This window comes from Phascolarctos cinereus, unplaced genomic scaffold (genome assembly GCF_003287225.1).
Source record: "Phascolarctos cinereus isolate Bilbo 61053 unplaced genomic scaffold, phaCin_HiC Scaffold_2;HRSCAF=192, whole genome shotgun sequence".
In the NCBI taxonomy this organism is placed as follows: Eukaryota; Metazoa; Chordata; class Mammalia; order Diprotodontia; family Phascolarctidae; genus Phascolarctos; species Phascolarctos cinereus.
In genome coordinates, this window is record NW_027555625.1 from 326636680 (window position 1) to 326662549 (window position 25870).

The window sequence follows — 25870 nt, forward strand, 5'->3', positions numbered from 1 at the left end:
GAGGAAGAAACTGGAGCAAGGAGAGCTGAAGCTACTTGTCCAGGGTCATACGGCTAATAAGAGACTGGGGAGGGATTTGAACCCTTGCCCTAGGAGCACCACAACACGCCTCCGGGTCAAATTTCTTCTGAGGGATTCCATGAGGTCACTGTGGGGATCCAGAGCAGCGCGCGGGGCCAAGCCGGGGGAAAGGTGGCGCGCGTGCGCGCCCATTGGCCCCAGCTCTCTCGCGGGCCGCGAGCCAGCCTCCCGCCCATCTCTGCCTCTTCACCTCCAGTGCACGTCGCTTCCCCGCCACCTGTCAGCACCCCTTCTACAACTAACCTTTACGCCCCACCCCCGTCTCCTTCCGTCTCCTGGGCTGCACCCAGTGCGCAGACTTACGCTTCCCGGCCCCGCCTCCTTCGTGCCCCGCCCCCTCCGTTCCTCCCTCCCTTCCGGGGCTAGGGAGCCTCCCATCCTGGAGCGGCGCTTGAAGCCAAGTTGCTGCGGCCTGGGATGTGCGAGCGCTCGGGTAAGTGAGGGGATGCCCGGGACGGTGGCCTGCGAGGGACACTCTCCAGGAGACTTCTTCCATTGCAGAGAGCAGGGAGGGGCCGTATTCCTCTCGGCTGGCCGCGGGGAGGGAGCGGGGGTGGGGCGGCGATGGGTCTGTGGGGGCTCCGGCCTACGTGGAGCCGGCTCGCGGCCCAGATCCGAGCTCGCGTGGGGGAAGAAAGAAACTCCTGGGCCGAGAGGAAGGACGGGGCTGGAGCCTCCGAGCAAAGGTCCCCCGAGGCGGCTATGGGGCCCTGAACCCGAGGACATCCACGCCCCTTTCCCCGGGCCACCCCCGCCTGCCTCATCCTCCCCTCCCTGGCTGCGTCCTCACCCTTCTACCCTCTTCTTCCCCTCCTTCCCTCTTTTCCCCTCTCCCCCACTTCCCCCTCCTTTCCCTTTCCCCCTTCTTTCCACCTCTCTTTTTCCCTATCTCTTTCCTTTCCCCTCCTCTCCCTCCTTTCCTTCTTCCTCTCCTCTCCCTCCCTTCCCCTTCTTTCCTTCTCCTTCCTTTCCCCTCCCCTCCCTCCTTTCCCCTTTTTTCCTTCTTCCTTTCCCCTCCCCTCCCTCCTTTCCCTCCTCTTTCCTTCTTCCTTTTCTCTCCTCTCCCCTTTTTCTCTTATTCTTTTCCCTCCTCTTTCCCTCCTTTCCACTTCTCCTTTCCCCCTCCACTCCCACATTCCTTTATCCTCATCCACATTCCCCAGCCTCTTCCTCTTTCCTTTATCTCTCTCTCTTCCCCAACCCCATCCACGGGGGTGCCCCAGCAGCTTCTTTCCACAGTGGGGACTTTGGTGCTCTTAGACTCCCAGGGAAGAGCTCAGGGTTTGGAATCAGGATCTGAGTTGAAATCCTGTCTTTTCTATGTGGCCATGAGCAAATCACTTTTTTCCTACTGTGGCCCCTAGTTTTCTGATCTGTAAAACAAAGTGACAGGTTGGAAGTGGTAGTCTTATTTGAGATTTCTTCCAGCTCTACATCCTGTTTTCCGTGAACAAACAGGGGCAACTCACTCCTCTTTGCTCTTTTCTGGGAATAAGAGTACCACATTGTTCTTGTCCTTGAGGATCTCACAGTCTGATAAGAGGTGAGGGTAGAAGATGAGGTATGTAGTCAAAATAAATACATTAAAACATAGTTACTGTTGTAGTAATAGGATAAAGGCAGAGGGAGGGCCAGGCAAGGTGCTATGAGAAATTTAAAGGATAATCCTTTTATTCCTGCACAGTGGTGTTGTGAAAGGGAAAAAACATTTTAAGCCTTAAAACCCTACAGAAATGTGATGCTATTATTCATGGTCCTAGAGTCAGGAAGCCTAAGTTCAGATCTATTCATCTAACTGCAGATCTTTGTCTGGACAATAGGCATATTCAATTGGTAGTTTCCCTTCCCCCTCCTGAAATTATTATATTTGTTCTATTTTTTCCATGTCTTTGGTATCCAGAGTACCTGGCACTTTTTTTTTTTAAGTAGGTAGGGAGAGTGGAGTATCTGGAACTATGATTTCTTCCCCACAGGGAATTGCCGGTGTGTGAAGCCAGTTTTCCATCTGCTACTCCAGAGTCTCTCTCTGTCCCCTCGCCCATCACAAAGCTCCCTCAAGGAGCTTACATTCAATAGAAATAATATGTCTGTATATTAGTATCTACAGAATAAATAGAAGGTAATTCCCACAAAGATCTCATGTAGGAGATGATCTTGATTTGAGCAGATCTTTGAAGAAATCTGGGGATTCTGGAGCATGGAAATGAGGAATTGCATTCCAGGCAAGGCTCAGAGATGAAAAGATGTCATGTCTTTTGAGGAACAGATAGAAATTTAGTCTGGCTGGACTGAAGAGGGTGTGAAGGGGAGTAATGTACAAGATTGGAAAGGTAAGTTAGCATTAGGCTGTGAAGGACAAAAATTGAACACAGGTCTTTCTGGCTCCCAGGAAGGAGCCTAGACTGAGCTGCCTCTCCTCTGGCACTTGGCAGTTTTGAATAAACGCTTGTTCAATGAGCGGTGACACTTAGTAGCTTTTGTGACCATCTTCAGATTACTTCATCTCTGTAAAAGTCAAGAGATAACTTGTAATATCTACCTTACAGATTTTTTGAGGGAATGGGGTAGGGTAGATAGGCAGTGCTATGTGGACCTTATGGTTTATTATTAATTGGGAGCCCAAACCCTAAGGGAGCCAGAAACATACATACTCAGTCCACTAAACCTGAATTTCCAGTATACTGCAATAGTTATTTTTCTTGCCAAAGTACTTAAAAACCCCCACCCCATTAATAGAGCTAGATAGTCTCTCTTCTCTTTCCTTTCTCTTTTTTTCATTTTCTTCCTTTTCTTTCCTCTCCTCTTTCTCCTTTTTCTCTTTTCTTTCCTTTTTTCTTTCTCCTCTCTTTCTCTTCTCTCTATATCTTTTCTCCATTATCTGTCTTTATCTCTCCAACTTCCTCCCTCCCTTCTCTACTCCCCCTTCCCCCATCAGTAAAAGGAATTTTTTCGCTTTGGAGTTCACTATGCTAATGAAATAATAGATCCAGTCCCTATCCATCTATATCTTTAAAGCTCTTCATTTTCTAAAACCATCTGCCTGGATCATCTGGATGGTCCCTGAACAAGACTATACTGTTTAGTTCCAATTAAACTATGTGTTTTCTAAAACTACATCAGATCATTTGCGTGTTTCCCTGAATAAAGGTATATTTGGTACAGTTTGAGGCTCCAGCGCCTATATACTTGAAAACCCAAGGATGTACATATATACTAACAGGTTCTATCTGCACAACCCTGGTCTGAGAACTGTTAGCTAATACAGAACTGTTACCAGAGAGGTGTGGCCCAGAACATGTCTGACTTTGCTATGAAGCAGGCCTCAGCATGGTGCCCATCCGTCTGCCTCGGGGCAGGATTGAGGAAAGCTTGCCTCCTGGTAACCATTCTGATGAGCTAACAATGCAGTGGCTGGCAGAGCAGTGCCCCAGTTAGGGTAGTTAGAGCCTTTTTAAAATAACAGCAAGATGGTACAGTGGATAGAGCACCGGCCCAGAAGTCGGGAGGATCTGAGTTCAAATACAGCCTCAGACCTAACACTTACTAACTGTGTGACCCTGGGCAAGTCACTTAACCCCAATTGCCTTAAAAAAAAATAATAACAGCAAGAGAGCTAGGAAGCCAGACCTGCCCCCCCCTTCTCTTCTGACCCCTAGTCAGGTAAATAGATAGAGCAGAGGTGGATGGGAGTAGGTAGGCAAGAGCTGGCACAATTGAGCATCCGAGGCAGAAGACCTGGATTCTCATCTCTGACTCTGCCACCAATATGCTCTATCATGTTGGACAAGTTACTTCACCTCTCATCTTTAGTTTCCTCATCTGTGAAGTGGGGATAATGATATCTCACAATCAAATTAGGTAATATATATGAAAATATGAAAAGTCACTGTAATATTGCAGCAGAAGTGCTGGATTTCAAGTCTGAGGACCTGGTTTTGAATCCTAACTCTGTTATTTTAATACATTCATGGCCTCCGGAAAATCACAAAATCCATTTGGGTCTCAGGTTCCTGTAAAATGAGAGGTTTTGGCCTAGATTGTCCTTTCCTACCTTAAATCCTATGTTAGTCTATACCAGGGTTCATCGGCAGCGAGGTGGTGCAGTGGATAGGGCACCAGCCTGGGAGTCAGGAGGATCTGAATTCAAATCTGGCTTCAGACACTTACTAGCTGTGTGACCCTGGACAAGTCACTCAACCCTGTTTACCTCAGTTTCCTCATCTGTAAAATGAACTAGAGAAGGAAATGGCAAACTACTCCGGCATAAGAATCACAGAAATTGGTTAGGATCTCAGAGATAATTTTGTACAATCTAAATACGATAACATGTGACCATATTATAACTATGAAGTATAGGCAAATGTAAGCTTATTATTATAACTTTACAGATGAAATTAAGAAAACAGGTCCATAGAGGTAAGATAGTATGCCCAAGGTCACAGAATCAGTCAACAAGCATTTTAAAATGTTGTGTATCAGACATTGTACTAAGTACTGGGGATATAAAGAGAGGCAAAAATATGATTCTGTGCTCTCAAGATGCTCACAATCTACTAGGGGAGACAACATGCCAATAATTGTGTGCCTACAAGATAAATATAGTATAAATGGAAGATACTTCCAGATGAGAGGGACTGGGGGATTGGGGGACAAATGGATAGGGAAGGGCCTCTTTGAGCTGGGTCTTGACACCAGGCAAACCAGGAAACACAGGTGAGGAGGGAGGGCATACCAGGCATGGGGCACAGCCAGGGCAAAAGCTCAGAGATGGGACATCTTGTATGAGGAACAGCAAGTAGGACAGTGCAGTTGGATCACAGAGTGGATGGAAGATAGTCAAGATCAGAAGACTGGGAACATAGGAAGGTACCAAGTTGTAAGGGCTTTAAATGCCCAAAAGAGGATTTCATATTTGATTGTAGAGGTAATAGGGAACCACTGGATTGGGGATGGGGTGTCGTGTGTGTGTGGTGGCATCATCAGACCAGAGCTGTAGGAAAATCACTTTGGCAGCTAAGTGAAAGATGGTTTAAAGTGGGGAAAGATAGGGCAGGGAGACCCAATAGGAGACTATTGTAGTAATCCAGGTAAGAAGTAATGAAGTTCTGAACTAAAATTGTAGCTAAGTGGAGAGAAGTGTGTGTGTATATGTGCTTGGTGATGAGTCCAACTCTCCACTTGAGGTTTTCTTGGCAAAGATACTGCAGTGGTTCGCCATTTCCTTCTCCAGCTTGTGTTACAGATGAGGAAACTGAGGCAAACAGAGTTAAATGACTTGTCCAGAGTCAAACAACCAATAAGTGTCTGAGGCCAGATTTGAACTTGGATCCTCCCAACTCCAGGGCTGGCCTTCTGTCCACTATACCACCTAGCTGCCCCATATATTTGAGAGATGTTGTGGAGGTAAAAATGTCAGTTTTTGACAGCAGACTAGATCTGTCCAATGAATGAATGAGTGAGTAAAATAGCAGACCTGAGGCCTTGGTCTCTGTGTTTCCTGCAGTCTGTCAGTTCTCTACCACCTACCCATTCTAAGCAGGAGTCCAAATGTAGAAAGGCTACACAACTTTGGGGATCATGGCTTTAGAGCTGAAGTGGACTTTGCAGCTCATCTGGTTCCACCTGCTTGCTCACTGTATGGCTGAGGCAGAGACAGAGGGAGCACAGTGGCCTCATGTCACACAGGTAGTGAAATCAGGGACTCCCACCCACTCCCACTCCCAATCCCAATCCAGTGCTGTCTCCACAGAAGATGAGTTAATACAAAAGCCCTTCTATAGGGTTGTTCGGTGGCTCGGTAGCCTCTGTAACTTTGTCTCTTGCCTGTTGTAGCAGGGGTGATGGCGGCCAGCTGGGAAAGCATTCTGCAGAATGAACAGCAGCTAGAAGAGCTGGCCCGGCAGGCCGTGGACAAGGCCTTGATGGAGGGAGTGCTTATGAGAACCAAGCAGGACCCCAGCTCCTCTAATGTAAGCTACACTGAGTCTTGTCCGGGGGAGGAGGGTGGTGGCCTGGAGTGAGAATGTTGGCTGCTTTGCTGGTGAAGCAGCCGCTGGAGGCTGGTAATATCATTGATCCAATTGCAAGGCCTGGGGCTTCTCTGAGCCACAAGCCGTGGCAGGACAAGACTTTTTCCTTCCTTTCATTCCTCCAGTCAGTCAGCAGACACCGATCTGCTGATGAAGGTCCTGTACTTGTCTCTGTGGAAAGTTAACTGACAGAGGGATAGGGGATGTGTGTGTATGCTTGTGCATGCCAGCATATCCATTTGTCCAGAGAGAGAGTATTGTCAGCAAGAGCACCTATATGTGGGAGTGCAGGAGGTGCAGGTCATGAGACTGTTGGATGTTGCTGGGGCCTGACAGGACACATTTGGGAACAGTGAGTTCCAGGTAGAATTTTAAAGAAGGGAAAGGACTGTGGAATTCTCATAAATCAGTGCTTATTCCAGAGTTAAACTCCCAAGCTGCCCTATAAACCTGTAGCACTTAGAAGTTCTTCCCTCATAAAATGCTTCAGCTTGAAGTTTCAAGACTGCTGCCAAATTCTTTACCCTCAAGTAACAGCTAACGTGCATTCACTCCAGTGCTAAAATCCTTCAGGTTGTGAATTACATGCTAAAGCCATATCAGTTTTTACCAGTTTCCTAAAACAGATAGCCCCAGGTTGTGAATATACTTTTCCAGAAGATTTTATAAACTTGCTGTTTGGAACTAGAACTATATTTTTGTATAGACATGATATTAATATTATAATTCAACTAATAATGGATTAAATATGAGCTTTTCTACATTGGCTTGAGCACCTAACCTGATCATTGATTCTCTTACCCATTCTGAGTTCCAACTCCCTGTCCTAGGTTTATGTTTCTCTTCTGAAGCTCTAACAGTGAGATCAAGGAGCTCTCCTACCCCCCCATTTCCCCCCCTTCCTCCTGGAGCACAAGAAGGCCTTGGGTCAGCATCATGGCCTGAAATTGGAAATTAGCATACAGAAGGTTAATTGGCTGTATAAGACTCTGGCTTCACAGGCTTGCCAGGTGGCTCCAGCAGGGAGCAGCAGTGGCCTGGCTGGGAAGAGCTTATTGCCCATGGACACCAGGACTAGGAGGGAGCTCTCAGTAAACCATAAGCACTCATGTTGGTTATAGCTACATGGGGTGAATGGGGTGAAAGGCAGGGCAGGGCCTGAAGCAGAATGATGGACAGCAGCATAATGATGATATAAGCTGGGAATTGAAAGGCTTGGGAAGCAGGTAGAGCACAGGGTCAACAAAACCAAGTGGATATGGGTGGAATCACAATCCATAGAATCAGAAAAAAAACCAGGAAGTTTGAGCAACAAATGGCAGAGGTGAATTACCCACTGACTGGGCTATTTGAACAAAGAGCCAAGGAGGATCTGTGTAGAATACTATCTTCCCTTTTAGGGGAGCTAGTGGTACAGTGGATAAGAGAGTGCCGGGCCTGGAATCAGGAAGACCCACGTTCAGACTCAGCCTCTTAAACTTACTGGTTGTATGATCCTGGGCAAGTCACTCTGCCTCAGTTTCTTCAACTCTGAAATGGGACTAATACTAGTTCCTGCTACGTAGGGTTGTTTAGAATCAAATGAGATAATATTTGGTAAAAAAATAAAAAGCATGCCTGGCGCATGGTCAGCAGTATATAAATTCTTATTCCCCCTCCCCTTGGGGTGGGATATTTTCTGGAAAATTGGGAATCAGCATTTGGTTGGGGAGTAGCCATGGAAAGCTTTTGGAAGCCTAGAAGCACAAATACCAGTTCTTATATGTAGTCCTCCAGATAATAGCCTGTCCAGGTCACTGTGATAGGTAACACATTACCCTATAAACAGGCACTTCATAAATATTTAGTGAATTAAATCATGGCAGCAGCAGGAGACCCTAATGGCCCAGGTCTTAATCTTATTCGTTTAATACTGGAGGGGCATCTTGGGAGCTATAGGATGGAGAGTTGGGTCAAGCCAGACCTGCCAGAGCAGACACTGGTAGAAAACAGGGTGGAGAGGTCATTTGATTTACCACTTATAGTATAGGAAGGGGTCCCTCTTAGAGGTCCTCTTTTTCTCTCTCACCCCATCTCCAATCTTTGCTGGCCAAGACCAGTCTTTCGTTCAGATTCTTGACTGGGCCCCCTGCTTTCCAGACTCCACTTCACTGGCTTAATAACCAGTCTATTCCCTGCTTCTCAACTTCGGGCTTGTGCCAGGGCCATTCTCCTACTCCCCTGACTTTGCCCTTTATATACCATCCCCCATCCCCACCCTCTCCTTTTCTCCCAACTTTCACTGAGCATCCCCTAGAAAAAGGAGCCCTGATCACTAAGGCCATGCTCAAGGCTTAGCAACACCTAAACAGGACCCAAATAGTCAGGGAATGGGAGAATGGGTTACCCCAACCTCACATATCTACTGACAACCATAAGCTAAGTCAACAGCAAATATTTGGTCTCTAGCCTGCATATGATCAAATTTATATAATCTATACCATGTGTCTAGGCATGAGAATCAACGGGCTGAGATACTCTCACACAAAACCAAATACAGGGAGCCATCATGCCCCACCCCCATGCAGGCACCCAAATAGAAGTTAGCAGAACTTCCTCCATCAGGGTTCACCAGCAAACAGCAAACCATACATAAGCCATGCTTACTGCTCTGCATGCTGGCTCGAAGCTGTCCAATGAAGAGGTTTCCATTTCATCAAGAGCCTCTGGTTATCAAGGACTTCTAGTGGCCTTGGGTCTGTCAGCTACTACATCAGCACATGCAAAGCCTGTGCCTCAGCAAAGGATCCATCCAGTCAGGAAAACAGAAGGCCTCTGAGAGTTCCTATCACCCCCTGGCACCTGCAGGCCACATTATCTCTCAACTTCATAATTCACTGTCTCCTAACTCACACCTATAACATTTTCTTCCTAGAAGACATTTTCACCAGAAGGGCCCATTTTTTCCTCTTGCTCTGATCCTCCCAGAATCCCAAGTCAGCTCACCCATTCTTCAAGAATGACCTGACTCATTTTCAGATGAAGAAATTAAAGCTATCACTGTTGATTAGAGAAATGTAAATCAAAACAACTCTGAGGTACCACATCACACCTATCAGACTGGCTAACATGACAAAATAGGAAAATTATAAATGTTGGAGAAGGTGTGGGAAAATTGGACACTAATGCGTTGTTGGTGGAGCTGTAACTGATCCAACCATTCTGGAGAGCAATTTGGAAATATACCCAAAGGGCTATAAAATTGTGCATATCCTTTGACCCAGTAATACCACTTCTAGGTCTGTATCCCAAAGAGTTCATAAAGATGGGAAAAGGACCCACATGTACAAAAATATTTCTAGCAGCTCTTTTTGTGGTGGCCAAGAATTGGAAATTAAGGGGATGCCCATCAATTGGGGAATGGCTGAACGAGGTGTGGTATATGAATGTGATGAAATACTATTGCGTTATAAGAAATGATGAGCAAACGGACTTTAAAAAAACCTGGAAAGACTTATATGACGTGAGGCTGAGTCAATCAGGAGCAGAACCAGGAGAACATTGTACACAGTAACAGCAACACTATGCAATGACTAACTTTGATAGACTCATCTCTTCTCAGCAATACAAGGATCTAAGACAACTCCAAAAGACTCAGGATGGAAAGTGCTACCCACATCCAGAGAAAGAACTATGGAGTCTGAATACAGATGGAAGCACACTATTTGCTTTCTCTCTCTTTTTTTTTCATTCTTTCTTGTGGTTTCTCCCATTGATTCTAATTCTTCTTACAACATGATTAATGTGAAAATATGTTTAATATGAATGTATATAGCCTATATCAAATTGCATGCCATCCTGGGGAGAAGGTCCTGTTTAGGTGTTGCTAGACCTTGAGCATGGCTTTAGTGATCAGGGCTCCTTTTTCTAGGGGATGCTCAGTGAAAGTTGGGAGAAGAGGAGAGGTTGGGGATGGGGGATGGTATATAAAGGGCAAAGTCAGGGGAGTAGGAGAATGGCCCTGGCACAAGCCTGAAGTTGAGAAGCAGGGAATAGACTGGTTATTAAGCCAGTGAAGTGGAGTCTGGAAAGCAGGGGGCCCAGTCAAGAATCTGAACGAAAGACTGGTCTTGGCCAGCAAAGATTGGAGATGGGGTGAGAGAGTGGAGGGACGAGGAGACATGGAAAAAGCCACACTTGGGAACCTGGATAATCAACCAGAGAAATGTTTGGTGTGCCCAAGACTGATAGGGAAGTTGGAACGAGGGTGGGAGGGAATGAGGGTTTGTGTCTGTTCATTGCTCTTTGCCCCTAAAAAATGGGAATCATGGATATTTGTGTGTTAGGGGCCAGGAAAAGGGCTTACAGGCTTCTGTGGTGAGAACTTGTCACTGTGGTAATGAGAGACAAGGGGAGTGGGGGGTGGGGTAGGGGGGTGCTAGAAATTTGCCTACACAGCTGCTGCTGGTGCCTATGTCTTGTTAGGGTATATTTTTTCCTATCATGAGGAGGCTATGTCTCTTGTAGCCAGTGCAGGCAAGCTATAGAAGCAGGCAGAGGGAAGGAGTATTGAACAGAGATGATATGATTGTGACCACAATTGGTTATGAGGAGAGGGAGGGTGGGATGTGACCTATCTTCCCTCCCTCGATTTGTTTACTATACCTTGGGATCAAGCCACTGTTCTCAATTTGAAGACCAGTGTAGGTGTGAAGGCTTAGGAGGATGTGGTCATCAATGCTATTTCAGGATCTTAAAGGGCCAGCACCTCAGTGGACCAGGGCCTGACAGTTCAGAAATGGAAGTCCAGAGATGTGGATATCATAGTTCATGGTTGGGTGGCAGTGGTTTTTAGTATATGTGAATTGTTTCTGAGTTTGGACTAACTGTAGCTGGAATACCTTGTTATAGAGCAAGACCCAAGAACAGTTTCTGTTGATCAGAAAACTAGAGCTTTGAGAGGTGTTGGCTTGCTGTGGGGGTCCTGCTTGTGCATGAGATACTTCTGCGACCTGCATCGTATCCATGTGTGTAGAAAGGCTTAATAAGCTGTTTTGTCTTCTGTCATCTTTTCCTATTTAGATTGTAAGTTACGCCCCCTTCACCTTGTTCCCCTCCGCAGTACCCAGAGAGCTTCTGGAGCAAGCTTACGAGGTACAGGTGGACTTCAACCTTCTCGTGGACACAGTCAGCCAAGACTCAGCCTTCTTGGAACAGACTCTTTCCAGGTACCAGGGCTTCCAGGTAGAAGACATAGAGGCCAGGGGAGGGAGATGTGCAGGGTGTCAGGACAGAGACTGTGACTTCACCAGTGCTACTGACTTCTCATTTTGAAGACTGGCATTCCCATTTGGAATCAAGCTGGGTGTGAGTGACGTAACCACTATTTTCAACTAGATTTGCCCGACTTCACCCCAGTTAAGAAATGCTCTGGTTTGTTGACTTCTGCTCTCCCTGCTACTACTTTACATAGCCTGCCCTGCTTTAGTACAACCAAGCCCATGCCTGCCCAATTCCAAGGTTCGTGTGTAATCTGTCACAACCCCAAGAGCATCTGACCTTTTTTCTCCTATGAGTCATTCTCTTTTTCTTCCAAGGGGCAGGAGGAAAGAACCTGTCTTCATTCCCCAAAGCTCAGGTGGTCTGACTTTGTATAGTTCATGACCTATGGCCTTTAAATAGATAGAAATGTATTTCCACCATTGTTAATGTGGGCCGTTCTTGTTGTAATGGTTTTCCTTTTCCCTACATGTTCCTGCTTCCCTAACCCACCCTTTCTACCACCTCAGCCCTCTTGTATTGTCCAGATTCCAGGACGATGAAATCTAGGCAGCACTAGGAGTTCATAGGAATAGAATAATGTCCCCTTGTTGAGGGAAAGTGTTACCTCTCTGTGCCTCTGAGGGCAGAGTAGTGCTTGGGACATTTTTATTTCCCTGAACTCTGGGATGGGATTTTTCTGTGAGAATGATCTGCAGGGGGCAGTGGGTTTCTAGTAGAAGATAACCCGGGTGATACGCTGCTCTGTTAGTCTGTCTCTTCTCCATCTCAACTGAGTCACCATGGAAGAACATGTGAGCTAGATCATTTGGAAAGGCTGTTTTGGCTCTGATGGTACAACAAACTTAGTTTTACCCACAGGTCCTTGTGAGGGGCAGCTAGGCGGTAAAGTGGCTAGAATGCTGGGCCTGGAATCAGGAAAAGACTTGAATTCAAATTTGGCCTCAGACACTTATTAGTTTTGTGACCCTGGGCAAGTCACTTAACCTCTCTGTCTACCTCAATTTCCTCAGCTGTATGTCTCACAGTTTTTGTGAGAGTTAAAGAAGATAGTATTTGTAAAGTGCTTTGAAAACCTTAAAGTGCTAGCTATTGTTATCATCATCATCATCCAGTGTAGTTCTTTCTGAGCCCTTTTTAAACTGTAACAGGACAGAGATAGCTTTTCCTTCTTACTGCCTCAGATACACATCCTGAGAATTAGATCCTTTATATGGAGAGCCCTTCTTCAGGGAAGGATTGTTGGTGGAAATAAGAAAAAGGCCACAGGTGGCGTCTGCTCTGTGGTGAGTGACTGCTTTCTGCTTCTTCTTCTAGCACCATTAAAATAGACGACTTCATCGCTCGGCTCTTTGGCATCTACAAACAAGTCCTAAAAGAGGGCGTTGCCCAGGTAACTCCCCTGCCTTGCCCTGACCCCACCACACCCACTGCCAGGTGTGGCCTAGGGGGCCGCTTTTCTCTTCCACTAAAGCCTTTTGTTGGGTGCTGGAGCTCATTTGAATTTATCTGGTAGAGGTGACAGGGAGGAACTGAAAAGCTGTCTCATTGGATTTGAAAAGTGTTAATGAGCTCCCATCGGATCTCTGGTAGATTCTCTGAAAGCTGTCCTGTAGTGATGCAGCCCCATGGAAACAGGTCCGAGTCCCTAGCTTACTGACAGTGCCCACACAGATCCCTGGTGACGGCCGTCCTTGGCATTTTGTTTTCCCTCCTGCAGACGGTGTTTCTAGGACTGAATCGCTCTGATTACATGTTTAACCGCAGTGCAGCTGGCCCCCCGGTCCTGAAACAAATCGAGATCAACACCATTTCTGCCAGCTTTGGGGGCCTCTCCTCCAAGACCCCAGCTGTGCATCGGTGAGCCCTTGATATGCAGCCACTTCTAGGCCAGACTTTCTAGGCCACAAGGCAGACCTAAGGTGTCTCCATTCACAAAGGGCTGTGAGACCCAACCTGTCATAGGCAGAGACCACTGGCTGTAAAGAGAGAATTTCAGTCACACCTGGGGAAAAAAAAAACCTTGGCTCACAAAGACAGGCCTGGGCTTCCATGCATCCCACTCCTTAGCCCCTCTTTATACCTCCGAGTGAAATTTTCAGGGTTCAGTTTGTTTCCACATCGGTGTTGAGAAGATCGCTGTGTGCCTAGCCCTGTTCAGCGTACTGTGTACAAGAGAACCCACCACCCCTGACCTCAGTGAGCTTTCGGTTTGCCTGGGGAAACTAAGCACAAACCAGATTTAAGAGATGCTGTGCAGTGGTGCGGCAAGGAGACCGATAGCCCTCCCAATCCCTGAAGGGGTGTTGTCCTGTAAGCACAGTAGCTCCACGCAGGAGGCGTGCACTTATTTCAACTCCTCCTTAGAAACTGCCTTCAGTGTCAGGTTACAAGCCCTCTAATGAGAGAATCAGCCTCATTACTTAAGTTATAAATGCAGCTGATATTTACAGAGCATTCTGAAGTTTGCAAAATACTTTGCTTGTGTTCTCTTGTTTGACTATTGTATAAACCGCAGCTTGTTTCTATGCCTAAATAGTAATGATTGATTCACCTTATTCGCTAGACTCCACTTGGCATAGTTTTTGGCTATTTCTGCCTTTGCAGGACAGAGATTTGCCACTGTTAAGGCTGTTCCAAAAGGAAGGGCTTTGGGCTTTCTCTGAAAGCAGCTTCCAAAGCAGCAGTGGCCTCAATGAAATCAGTTTGATGCTTCCCAGGGGATGTCTTTGCGTAATAACACTCATGTGGATGGATGAATTGACATAATTGGCTTTTTAAAAAAAATAAGTAAACTCATTATATTCTCGCTTCATATGAGATAGTGCCAAGGTGTGTGGTGCAGACAGTGAGGTAGGTCTCTCTTCAGCAGGAAGAGACCATGGGCTGGAATTGCCAAGGAAGACTCTCTGGACAAGGTGGAACTCCCAGTGGAGGATTGTGGTTCTAAAATGCTTTGAGTTACTTAGCAGCCTGCATGATTTAGCAGTGCTGTTAGGAGAGTGACTAGTTAGTAAGAAGCAGACCCTCAGGCACTCCCCTGGCCTGTATTATAACCCTTGTCTTTCCTCCTACAGGCACATCCTTGATGTCCTGGGCAAAACTAAGGAAGCTGCCAGTATTCTCCCCAACAATCCCAGCAAGGGAATGGCCCTGGGCATTGCCAAAGCATGGGAACTCTACGGTTCACCCAAGTAAGGATGAGGAAAGGAGGCAGTATCTTTATAGAGGTTTTGTGAAGATGGTGGTTACAGACAGCAGCACCTCATTTGTTCCACATCTCTAAGGAATAATTCTAGGACTAGGGAAGTAATAGTCCACTCACTGTACTCTGCTCTGGGTGGCAGATAATGGAATATCAGCTTCATTCCTGAGTACCACATTTTAGAAGGAACGTGGATGAGCAGAAAAGTGTCTAGAGAGGGTAACCAAAATGGTGGATAGCTTTGATATCGTGCCATGAAGATCATTGGAACGAAATGAGAACTTTTAGCCTGGAGAAGAGAAGACATAACTGTCTTCAGATATTTGAAGGGCTGGCCTGTAGAAGAGAGATTAGGTTTGTTCTGTTTAACCCCAGAGGGCAGAAACAGTGGGTGGAAGACACAGAGAGGCAGATTAAAGTTGTGGCTGAAGGAAAACTTTTTAACAGTGGGAGCTGTCCAAAGAAACACAGTGGGTTTCCCCTCCTTGAAGGTCTTTAAACTGGAGATATGGGCATTTGTGGAGTTTTTTGTAGAAATAATTCTCATTCAGATAGGATTGGACCAGATGACCTCTGAGGCCTCTGACTGAGGTTCTATGAACCGAATACTCCACTGAGCCAACAGTTAACTGGTATTTTCCCTCTAGTAGCCTGCTAGCAAACTCCCAAGTCCTGTCTCAATCTGTCTTGCCCCACTCCCACCCTGACCCCACATAATTGTGATTCAGAATCAGAGTCAAAGCAGAAAACCTGCCCTCTTTTCTTTTGTGGTGCGAGTGTTACTATTCAGGTCTAGTTGTCCCTGTTATGGCTTCTGGATTCCATAACATCTGGTTTTCTCTATAATAGTTCTGTTTGGCTATAACTGCATCTAGGATCCATGCCCTTAGAATTTGCTGCTTTTAATCTGCTGTGGCAAGCCAGAAATTCAAGTTCATTAGAATTATGTAGAAAGTAAGAGTAGAAGGATCCTGAATGAGGGCTGAAGGACTTCCCTAGGAGCTTTACTGCCTGAGCTTTTGATGTTTGTTTTGAGTACTTATTTTGCATTACTTTATTTGTTTTCATTTGGTTCTTACCTACCTTCCAGACCATTTGAGTTGTATACTACAGTTAGCATTATTATTGTTCATGAAGCCCTCTCTAACACTTGAGGAAATTCAGGCTCCTGTTGGTGAAGTGGTCTTTCAGAATAATCTGTCATATAAAAGAATTTGTTAAATCATATTTTTAGAGTTCTGGACAAGAGAAAGATGAGCTTGGGAGTTTGGAGGTTGTGTTATTTGTCCTTCTAATAAGAGGACAAGAGCAGCAGAAAACTTGAGTGAGGAGAGAAAATTTATTTGCGTAATCTCTCAGCTGTGGAGCAGCCCTAATTTGCATTATTCTTTGTCTGGTTTCAGGAAAGAGCAGTCACCTTTTGGGAGAGCAGTACTTTGTGAAGGGGAGGTAGGCAGCCTACTGCCCGCAGCAGGCTGTCTTCTCTCTTCCATTTGCCCCTCTTATCTTATTTCTCTCCTTGTTTCCCATTCATCTCTTTTTTTCCCTTCTGTTTTCCACTGCCTGCCAATGACCTCCACAGCTAGAACATTTTTCCTTGGTCAGATGAGAAGCCATGCTGGCTTGCACAACCTACATGTTTCCATTTTATAACCCATAAGGCCGCCAGCCTTTGCCTCCTCCTAAAAAGAGGGAAGCCCAGGGCCTTTCACCATGGCCAGAGAATGTACTGTTAAGCACGTCTACAGTTCCTCCTGGCTATCAGATAAATGCTGTGGCCTGTCTTTGGAACTGTCACAGGATCGAGTAGATAGTAACCTTGTTTTCATTTGTTTTCACCTGGGCCTATCATTAGGCTAACATTCCCAGTATTACACCAGGCCTTGGATAGTGACTAAATCAGGAAGGCCTAGATTTGAAGTCCAGGGGAACCAGCTAAGAAGAGTCCCATGAGGTTCAGGCAGGTAATGGGTCCATTTTCAGAAGTCAGGCAGTGGGCATCAGGAATTTGAGGAGACAAGGGAACCCAGGCCAAAGCACTGAGCATCCAAGGGGTCAGGATCTAGGCAAATGAACCAAGTATCACAAAGTCACACTGGAGCCCCTGGAGCTCCTGAGGCAGCTGGAAGACCCAGCCTCAGTCCATCTTCATTCCTATCTCACCCTGGGAAGAACCTGTCCCTAGGGAGCCCAAACTATAGGTGTTCCACCTGCCCCCCAACCCCATCCTTCCGTTCTTTTTTCCCCAGGTGATTTGCAAGTAACACAAGGGCCTAAGAAATGATCTGACTCCTGCCCAGCCTTCCCCATCTCTGCTGTGAAATAACTATATGGGTCTTAGCATCAGGACGTATTAGGAGGCTCCCAATGATGATATGTTGAAAAGCCTCATATATAGAACTTTGGATGAGTTGAAAGATGTGTCTCAGTTTGGGAAGTTAACTCACCTTTTAAGTATCGGGGAGGTATAACGAAAGGAAAATGGAATCTGTGAACTTCAGTGTCCTTTTTGTAGGGCCCTGGTTCTTATCATTGCTCAAAAAGTGGAAAGAAATGTTTTTGACCAACGCTACATAGAACATGACCTGTTAGCCAGGTAAGTGTGACCCCTTCTGACCTTGTCTGCAACAGCAGTCCAGAGCTTCTCCAGTGACCTGTGCCTTCTTTCAGGAACATCCGTGTGATTCGGCGACGTTTTGAAGATGTTGCTGACACGGGATCTTTGGCCCAAGACCGGAAGTTGTTTGTGTAAGTTCTTAGGTGGGCTACTTCCTAAGAGGGAAAGGTAAAGAGGACTCTGGAAAACCCACATCCCCTTCACCTTCCGTAGGAGAGAGTGTGCTAGCCACGTCGTCCAGTCGAGGAAAGTGTGTTTCTGATGGTTTGGACAACAGTGCTAACAACTGTGTTCTGGCCCATAAATGAGAACGTCCTTAGCACTGCCCTCCTTGACCCTGCCAAAGCCAGTATACACAGCACATGGGCTCCCACATTCTGTCTCTTGTCCTCCATGTCTCAGCAGTCATGCAAGAGGAAGGATCCAGTGGAGGATGTATCTGGTACTCTGAGTGTTGAAGCAAATCTTTTTGGGTTTTTTTGGTTAGACAGTTGGGGTTAAGTGACTTGCCCAGGGTCGCACAGCTAGTGTCAAGTGCTTGGTCTGAGGTCACATTTGAACTCAGGTCCTCCTGATTTCAGGGCCCATGCTCTCTGTACTGCGCCACCTAGCTGCCCCCTGGAGCATGTCTTTTAAGAGGCTACTTAGTTCCTTTCTGAACTCTGCCCTTCTCATTGGTGAACTAACTCAGCCACTTGTTTAAGTAGTGACCTTTAAGAGTGGGAAGCCGTGAATCCCTAAGGAAATCCCTCATCTCTAAGGATTTCCCTAATATAACCCTATACCAGAGTTTTTATACTAAGAAGACCCATTGATTGTAACAACTGTGAAACTAAAACTGATCTCTCCCTCTTTTAGTGTCCTTGGTGTGTTGTCTGGCTCTCTCCTTTGGTTTTTTTTCCCATTCTCCTTCATGTTATGCGTGTTTGTGTGCCCGTCTTCCATCATATTGGACCATAAGCTCATGGAAGATGTGGCCTGTGTTACTTTTCTTCTTTATTGCCATTGCCCATCTTAGCATCTCGTGTATGGGAAGCAGTTTGTTGAACTGAAGTTAATTCATGAATTATTTCTCTCATTTATCAACTTAAATAGATAAACCAAACAGTAGAGCAGAAGTAAAGGAGAAAAGGAGTCCTTCCAAGTGCAGAAGGTTATACTGTGTCTCTTTTAAGCGGGACCTCAGCCTAGTCCTGGGTACTTTAAGCATGAAGGTCCCAACACCCTGTCACCATCCTCACAACATGTTACTGTTCAGTCAGGAGTGGCACAGTACCTTGATTTACCTGACCTGTTTGTTTGGTTTTCCCCCCGTGGTTCTTGATGCATCCAGTTTCTTCTTTTCACTTCTTAGATGAGCTCGATTTCTGCACTAGCCTGAAACGAGCCTCCTTTCCCCAGTCTACCTGTGCCTTTTGTAGTGGGAGACATGTCATGTCATGAGGGTTTACCTAGACTGGTTCCACTTCACTCCTAGCCAGACTTTTGCTATGTAAATGACACTGCAGCCTAGCTTTCTTAAGGAGCCAGACTCTTTGATACATGAGACGTACGTTATATTTAATTCACTACCATTACTCATTAACATAAAAAGATTTCTTTACGTTGTGTTCCAGGGATGGCCAGGAGATTGCTGTGGTTTACTTCCGTGATGGCTATATGCCCAGTCAGTACAGCCCCCAGGTTGGTATTTTGGGTTTAAACCACTGTTTTGTTCCCAGGAATACACCACTGCATCCAGCCTCAGTTTGGCCTAGGGTTCTATCCCCTCCTCTTGAGGCTCTTCTACCACCACATCCTAATAGTCCCTTGGCCTTTATGTGCTTCCCCTCCCCACCCTGGCTCCTTGTCTTCCTCATCTAATAAAATCTATTTCCTTCCTTCTGCTTCCCTGAATATGAAGCGTGAGGGGTTCGCAGCACCTCATCCGTGCCCTTTTGGAGCAACTGGGCATCGATGTCCCTCTCTTCTTCAGCTTCTCTCTTCAGTCTTCTCAGAGGCCTTCTCTCCTCTTTTGTGGTCACTTGAGGCAATGGTGGGACTCATTTCTCCTCAGGCATGCGGTGGTTCATATTTATAGATATGCCACAGAATGGGTCAAGGATCACAGTGAATGTTAGATAGGCCCAGGCTAATAGCAGATAATACTTCATGTGACACACACAGACACAGAATCTAGGGCTTGTCATACAAAGGAGTTCAGGACCTGGGTTGTCACTTTAATTCTTCCACGAGCTTGCTGTTTGACACTAGGCAAATACCTTCCCCTTTCTAGGCATTGGTTTCCTCCTCTAAACTAGGGGGTTGGATTGTGGGGTCTTGAAAACCCCTTCCAACCCTGAAATTCTCTGAGTCCATGAAAAAGTTAGGAAACTCTGCCTCAGATTGGAGGCTGACAGGATCGGAGATGAGAAAGTCAGGATGACTGCAGCAGGCCTGCAGCTTGTCAGAGGGTTACCCAGGGCCTTCTGGATACATTGGATAAAGAGGTTGTTGGGGGATATATGGAGGGAGGGGAAAACCAAATGTGTAGTGTCTTTATCTGCACTTGTGACTGGATCACACTTCTAGAGAATGGGAAATAGGCTGGGCGGGAAGCCAGGGAGAGCCAGGCGTGTGCCTGGAGGGAAGAGCGTGCTGAAAAATTTTTTTTTGTCTAGTAAAGAAGGGCGATTCCTCAGGGAACTGACTGAGAAAGGGTGACTCCTTAAGGAACTACATACATTCCATGCCAAGGAAGCTGAGCACTTGGGGAGCTGGAGACACGTACAGTCTGAGTGATAGTCAGTGAGAAGCCTTCTCAAAGACTCTGTGTCTGGTCTGTGTGCCAGTGATTGCTTGTCTCCTAGATAGGCTGTGCCTATTGAAATACCAGTGTAATTGTGTTATATGCGAGAGGACTGACATGGAGAGGGTGTTGTTGCTGGGATAGCCCATGACACAGAGGAAGATAGGCATAGAGGAAAGACCAAATTAACTCTAGTATGTTCCTGCTAATTCTTACATTCTTGATTCTGTCAAAGCATCTCCAAGCCCTTGGTTGTAAAATTCCTGTCTTGTGTTGCTTGTGGAGACTGGAGCAGGCTCCTCGGTTGTCTTAGATGTGAAGCCAGAGCAGCTGCCCCATCACGGCAGTCTGGGATGGACAGTGGGGAGATTGGAACCCTCTTTTCCCTTTTTGCTGCAGAATTGGGAAGCTCGCTTGCTTCTGGAGAGGTCGTGTGCTGTTAAGTGCCCAGATGTAGCCACTCAGTTGGTTGGGACCAAGAAGGTCCAGCAGGAGCTGAGCCGCCCAGGGGTGCTGGAGGCCTTGATACCAGACCAGCCAGAAGCTGTGGCCCGCCTGCGGGCCACATTCGCAGGCCTCTACTCCTTGGACATGGTAAATAGTCACCCAGGGCATCTTATCTCCCGAGAGCCCTCCAGCCTATTCTCTCTCCTGAGATGGAATTGGCCCCCAAGAAGGAGGAAGATCTGGTGGGGAAAGCTGGGCTGTTTGGGGCAGGATTTGTGGCAAATTCCTTAGTAGAAACAGGGGGAACTCTAGTCAGGGTCAGGCCTGCTTTGTGCTGTAAATCAAGGCTGACTTCTTGGTGGGACAGCCCCAATGTGTGAGAAGGAGCCTGGGAGCTGTGGCCAGGGTCAGTCTGTGAGGGGGGCAGGGCTCAGTGAAGATGGTGAATTTCTGCAGCTGCTGCTATTTCTGTGCCCGTTGCATAAAGCAGTGGGCCCCTGCTAGTGCCAGTGCCAGGAGAGGAGGGGCTGTCCTCATGAAGCTCATTTTTCTGCCTTGTCTTAGGAAGGACGAGGGGCAGCCCTGAGTTAGCCCAAGGAACTAGCCCTGGCCTTCCTCTGTTCCTGGCCACTTAGTCTTTGGGTGGCCCAGTGCCAGTATCTTCTCTGGGCTCTTCTCCCAGCTCTGTTTGGTATTTGGTTTAGTGTTGGCCAGGCCCCCACCCCCACAGTAGATCCATATACCACAGCTGCCAATAATGGGTCCATTGCCTGCTGCCAGGGCGAAGAAGGTGACCGTGCTATCATGGAGGCCATCGCTGCCCCAGACCGATTTGTCCTGAAGCCCCAAAGAGAGGGTGGAGGTAGGTGACCCATTCTCTAGGATGTCCCAGTGAGGGAAGCAGGCAGTGGGACCTCAGGCCCTAACTATTGCTGACACCTTCCCCCTTCCCCAGCAGCACCCCCACACCATGCCTCAGGGATCCCCACCTGTCACCAGATCCTGGGGTCTTGTTTCCTCCTTCCTGTTGATACAAGGAGAGGCCAAACCTTGCCACATGTGTTCCCGAACACAGCTGTGTTCCAAAGAATGGAGGCTTTCTCTGGCTGCTAGGGACCAGAATTGTCCCTCTAGCCCAGGGGCAGGTCAGCATTCTCCTCCCCGATGTCAGTTGAAGTTTTGACATCACCCAGACATTCTAATTAGCCTTAATAGAACCCCTTATGTGTCTGCCATTTGGGGATTAATTTAAATGTTGCTTGGGCCTGTTTATACCTTCAGCCTAGACTGTCTCTTGGGGGAATGAGTTCCCTAGGATTTCAGCTCACTTGTACTTGTCCTACATTTGCTTTTGAGTTTCAAAGGGCTCTCCTCATGCCAGGGAACAAGCCCCGTCTGCCCTGCCCATCCATGGGATGATGTGGATGCTGGGCAGGTCCTCCCTTGTTCTTTAGGTAGGAGGGAACCACAAGCCCACCGTGTGCAAACAGCCACTAGAACAGCCGTGACCTTCAGCATCGTGTTCAGGGCTGTTGGGCCTCTGTCCTGGTGGTTTAATTAGTATTGACTCTAATGCTAGGGACCAGATTTTAAGGACACTGACAGTTAGATCCATGGCCAGAGGAAGGTAATCAGAAGGCTGAAGGTCCTGGAGACCATAGAGGAGAAGGAGGAAGAACAGTAGACCATGTAGAGCATTCTGAAGTTTGCCAAGTGTTTCACATCCTTATCTCATTAGAGCCTCACTATTAGGGCATGATCTCAGGTGTCCTCCACACTACAGATGAGGGACCTGTCAGAGGTGGAGTTACATAAAGGAGAATGAAAAGGATTGGTTGGTTTTATACCTGGAAAAGACTTAGGAGGACTGTGATCACTGTCTTCAAGCATCTAAGGGTTTGTTGGGTGAGAAATTGTCCTAGAGAGAGGATGGTGGAAGTTACAGGACATTAAGAATTTTTAAATAATTAGAATTGTTTTGCACTGGAAAGAACTGCCCTAGGAGATGCTGAGCTGATCAGGAGTGTTTAAGCAAAGGTTGGATGACCATGTGTCAAGGATACTATTGAAGGGTCTTTCTCATCCCCCCTCTCTCTCTCTGTCGCCATAAGTAGGGAAGTAGCTCCTGTCATCATTCCCGCTCCCAGTGACAGCCATTAGGATAGCCTTCTTAGACTGAACTGATAGGATGCCCAGCCCCAATGATCTAAGCACTCAGGTAGGGGCTGAGCTTGCTCAAAATTGAGTCAGCTTGGCCCCATGCAGCAGCTGGAGAATACTTGATAGGGCCTGAGGCCCCAGCAGTGTGGGGACAGGGTAATGGAGCCATTGAGGTCCCCAGAGTAACTGGCTTTGGGGCGCTCTGTTTCAGGAAACAACCTGTATGGGGAGGAGATAGCACAAACCCTGGAGCAGCTGAAGGCCAGTGAGAAGAGAGCTTCCTACATTCTCATGGAGAAGATTGAGCCTGAGCCCTTTGGGAACTGTCTCTTGCAAGCTGGGGTCCCTGCACAGATGACCCAGTGCATTTCAGAGCTGGGCATCTTTGGTGTTTATGTCAGGTGAGCCAGTATGGAGGCTTCCCCCTACATACCGCAGCTTCCTTCCACGTGGACATAGGAAGACCAAAGTTGGAACCTAGTCTCTTGTACAGTGGTACATCGTGGGTGCACAATTTATTATGTCCTGCTGGTTAGTCAGGAGTCATTCTGTTTCTTCATAGGTGCCTATGGCAGGCCCAGGTCACCAGCAGGTGGGTAGGGGTGGCATGAATGGGGATGAAAGGTATAGTAAGCTGCTTCTCAGAGAGTCCTTGGTCTGCCCCCTCCAGAGAGTCAGCCATCAGTCAGTCAGGCAGTCAGTCAACATCTATTTAATTTGTAGTATATACCAGGCACTGAGGTTACAAAGAATAGCAAAGAAAGAGACCCAGCTCTCAAGAAGCTCACAGTCTAATGGAGGGAGACATCCTGAAAACAACTGTGTAGAAACAGCTATATACAGTAAGGGGGAACAGGAAAGGCTTCTCTCAGAAGAAGGGATTTTGGCTGGGACTTCCAGGGAAGTCAAAGGGTGGAGGATAAGGAGGGCGAGGATCCTAGGCGTGGGGGAGAGCCAGTGAAAATGCCTGGAATTTGGAGGTGGAGCAGTTGGTACGAGGAGCAAGGTGGCCGGCGTCACTGGATCACAGACTGTGTGGAAGGGACAAGTGTAAGAAGCCCAGAGAAGTAAGATGGGGTCAGGTTGTGAACGGCTCTGAACCCCAAACCCAGGATTTTATATTTGATCCTGCAGCTGATAAGGAGCCACTGGAGTTTATTGAATGGAGGGGAGAGGAAAGTGATAGCCAGATTTGAGCTTTAGGAGGATTAATTTGACAACAGAGTGGAGGAGAGACTGGAGGCAGGCAGACCCACCAGCAGCTTTTGCAATAGTCTGGGCATGAGGTGAGGAGGGACTGCACCAGGGCAGTGGCAGTGTCAGAAGAGGAGAACATCTTCCAGAGATGTTGGAATGGTAAAATTTTGATAGCACTTGGCAACAGATTGGATGTGGGGGAGGGGAGTGAGGAGTCAGGATGACACATTGGGTGAATGGGAGGATGGTGGGGACGTTCAGAAAGGGGAGAAATTAGGGGGAAAGATGATAAGTTCAGTTTTAGATGTATTGAGTTTAAAACAGGACATCCAGTTTGAGGTGCCTAATAGGTAGTTGGAGATATGAGCCTAGAGGTCAACAGAGAGGTTAGAGCTTGATAATTCTGAGAATCATCAGCATAGAGATGATCATTGATTCCATGGGTGTTGATGATGTCACCAAGTGAAATAGTATATAGGAGGAGAGAAGAAGAGGGCCCAGGGGGACACCCATCGTTATCAGGTGTGACATGGACAGAAATCCAGCAGAGGAGACAGAGAAGGAGCAGTCAGATAGGCAAGAGAACCAGGAGAGAGGGGTGTCATAAGAAGAGGAGGATCACCAGTGTCAAAGGCTGCAGAGAGGGCAAGAAGGAGTAGGCTTGAAAAAAGGCCACTGCACTTGGCATTTAAGAGGTCATTAATAATTTTGGAGAGAACAGTTTGGGTTGAATGATGAGGTCAGAAGCCAGAATGTAGAGAGCTGAAGAGAGTGAGAGGAGAGGAAGTGGAGACACCCACTGCAGACGGCCTTCTCAAGGAGTTTGGCCAAAAAAGGAAGCAGAGATGTGGCATGATGGCTAGTGGAGATGAACAAATCAAATGAAGGTTTTCTGTGGTTGGGAGACAAGGGCATGTTTGTTTCTAGGCAGTAGGGGAGCAGCCAACAGACAAGGAGAGACTGAAGGTAAGTGAGAGTAGGGATGATGGAGGGGACAATCAGCTGGAGAAGATGGGATGGAATGGGATCATTTGTGCACATAAAGAGGAGGCCTTGGAAGAAGACCCACCTCTTCCTGTGAGCCAGGGGCGAAAGGGCAGGGAGTGGCAGGAGTCTTCTGGGTGATTTGAGATGAGGAGGTAGGGGAGAGGACAGAGCTCTTGATGAGTGGCCTTCCAATTTTTTTTTTTTTTAGTAAAACATGAGGCAAAGTTCTCAGGTGAGAAGGTTGGGGAAGGGGGAGCCATACCAGGTTTGAGGAGGGAATCTTAAGAGAGTAGGTGAAAGGAAGGCCTTTACTATTCTCAGGTGATTAAAGGCACTGTGGAAAGCTGAGGACTTTTACCAGAGGCAAAGAACAAGAACCTGGTGTCTTTACTCCTGATGTTACTACTCCCTCTGGAACCTGCCTCTTCCTCCTTTCCCCCTCCCCCAGCACACATTCCCCCATCCCTCATCCTACGACAGTTGGTTTCCTGCCAACAAGTATTTCTTCCTCTCCCTTTGCAGGCAAGGGAAGACGCTGCTGCTGAACCAGCATGTGGGGCACCTTCTCCGTACCAAATCCACGAAGTATGCAGATGGCGGGGTGGCCGCTGGGGTAGCTGTCCTAGACAACCCCTACCTAGTGTGAGCCCTGTGTGTATGCAGGGTGGGGTAGGGCCTGCCTAGTGAACGGCCTTGGATTCTCCCCGCTTTCTTCAGATTTCCCCTCCCTTTCTCTCTCCTTCTCACAGCTTAGATTGCCTTCAGATGACCAGAAAAGCAGCAGGAAACTTTTTTTCCTGACTCTTAGGTCCTTGAAACCCAGTGGGATCAGAGGCCTGACCTGCCCCTCCCTCCCCAGAGGTCAAAGCTCAGCCTGGAATGGATTAGCTCCCCACCTCTCAAATAAAGATGCATTGATTAAAGCTGTGTTCCTGGTGTAATACTGTTCATGCAGATTCTGTCCAGCCCAGGTTCAAAGCAGACATTTTCTTGCTTCCATGTGAGCCTGAGTAGCAGGCACCATTCTTCGGTCCAAGAGGATCAACCCTCATGGCCAGGGCCTCCCAAGAGGTGAGTGGGCCCTGCCCACAGGCTAGGTC

At 47.2% G+C, this 25870-nt stretch overlaps 1 protein-coding gene across 2 annotated transcripts; it reads left to right on the top strand.

The window, feature by feature from the left end:
- The first annotated feature begins 298 nt into the window (after positions 1–298).
- On the top strand, positions 299–25693 carry GSS (glutathione synthetase). 2 transcript variants are annotated; one of them, XM_020998776.2, is made up of 13 exons: positions 299–514; positions 5917–6050; positions 11172–11317; positions 12687–12762; positions 13090–13229; positions 14447–14563; positions 17090–17170; positions 17245–17322; positions 18808–18874; positions 20379–20573; positions 21207–21288; positions 22798–22987; positions 25293–25693. In XM_020998776.2, the coding sequence occupies exons 1-13, from the start codon at positions 499–501 to the stop codon at positions 25414–25416; spliced, it is 1446 nt and encodes a 481-aa protein (XP_020854435.1). In that variant the 5' UTR covers positions 299–498; the 3' UTR covers positions 25417–25693. The 2 variants fall into 2 exon arrangements, with proteins under 2 accessions (XP_020854435.1, XP_020854434.1); XM_020998775.2 differs by having other exon boundaries at positions 300–514; positions 5914–6050.
- Positions 25694–25870: the final 177 nt, after the last annotated feature.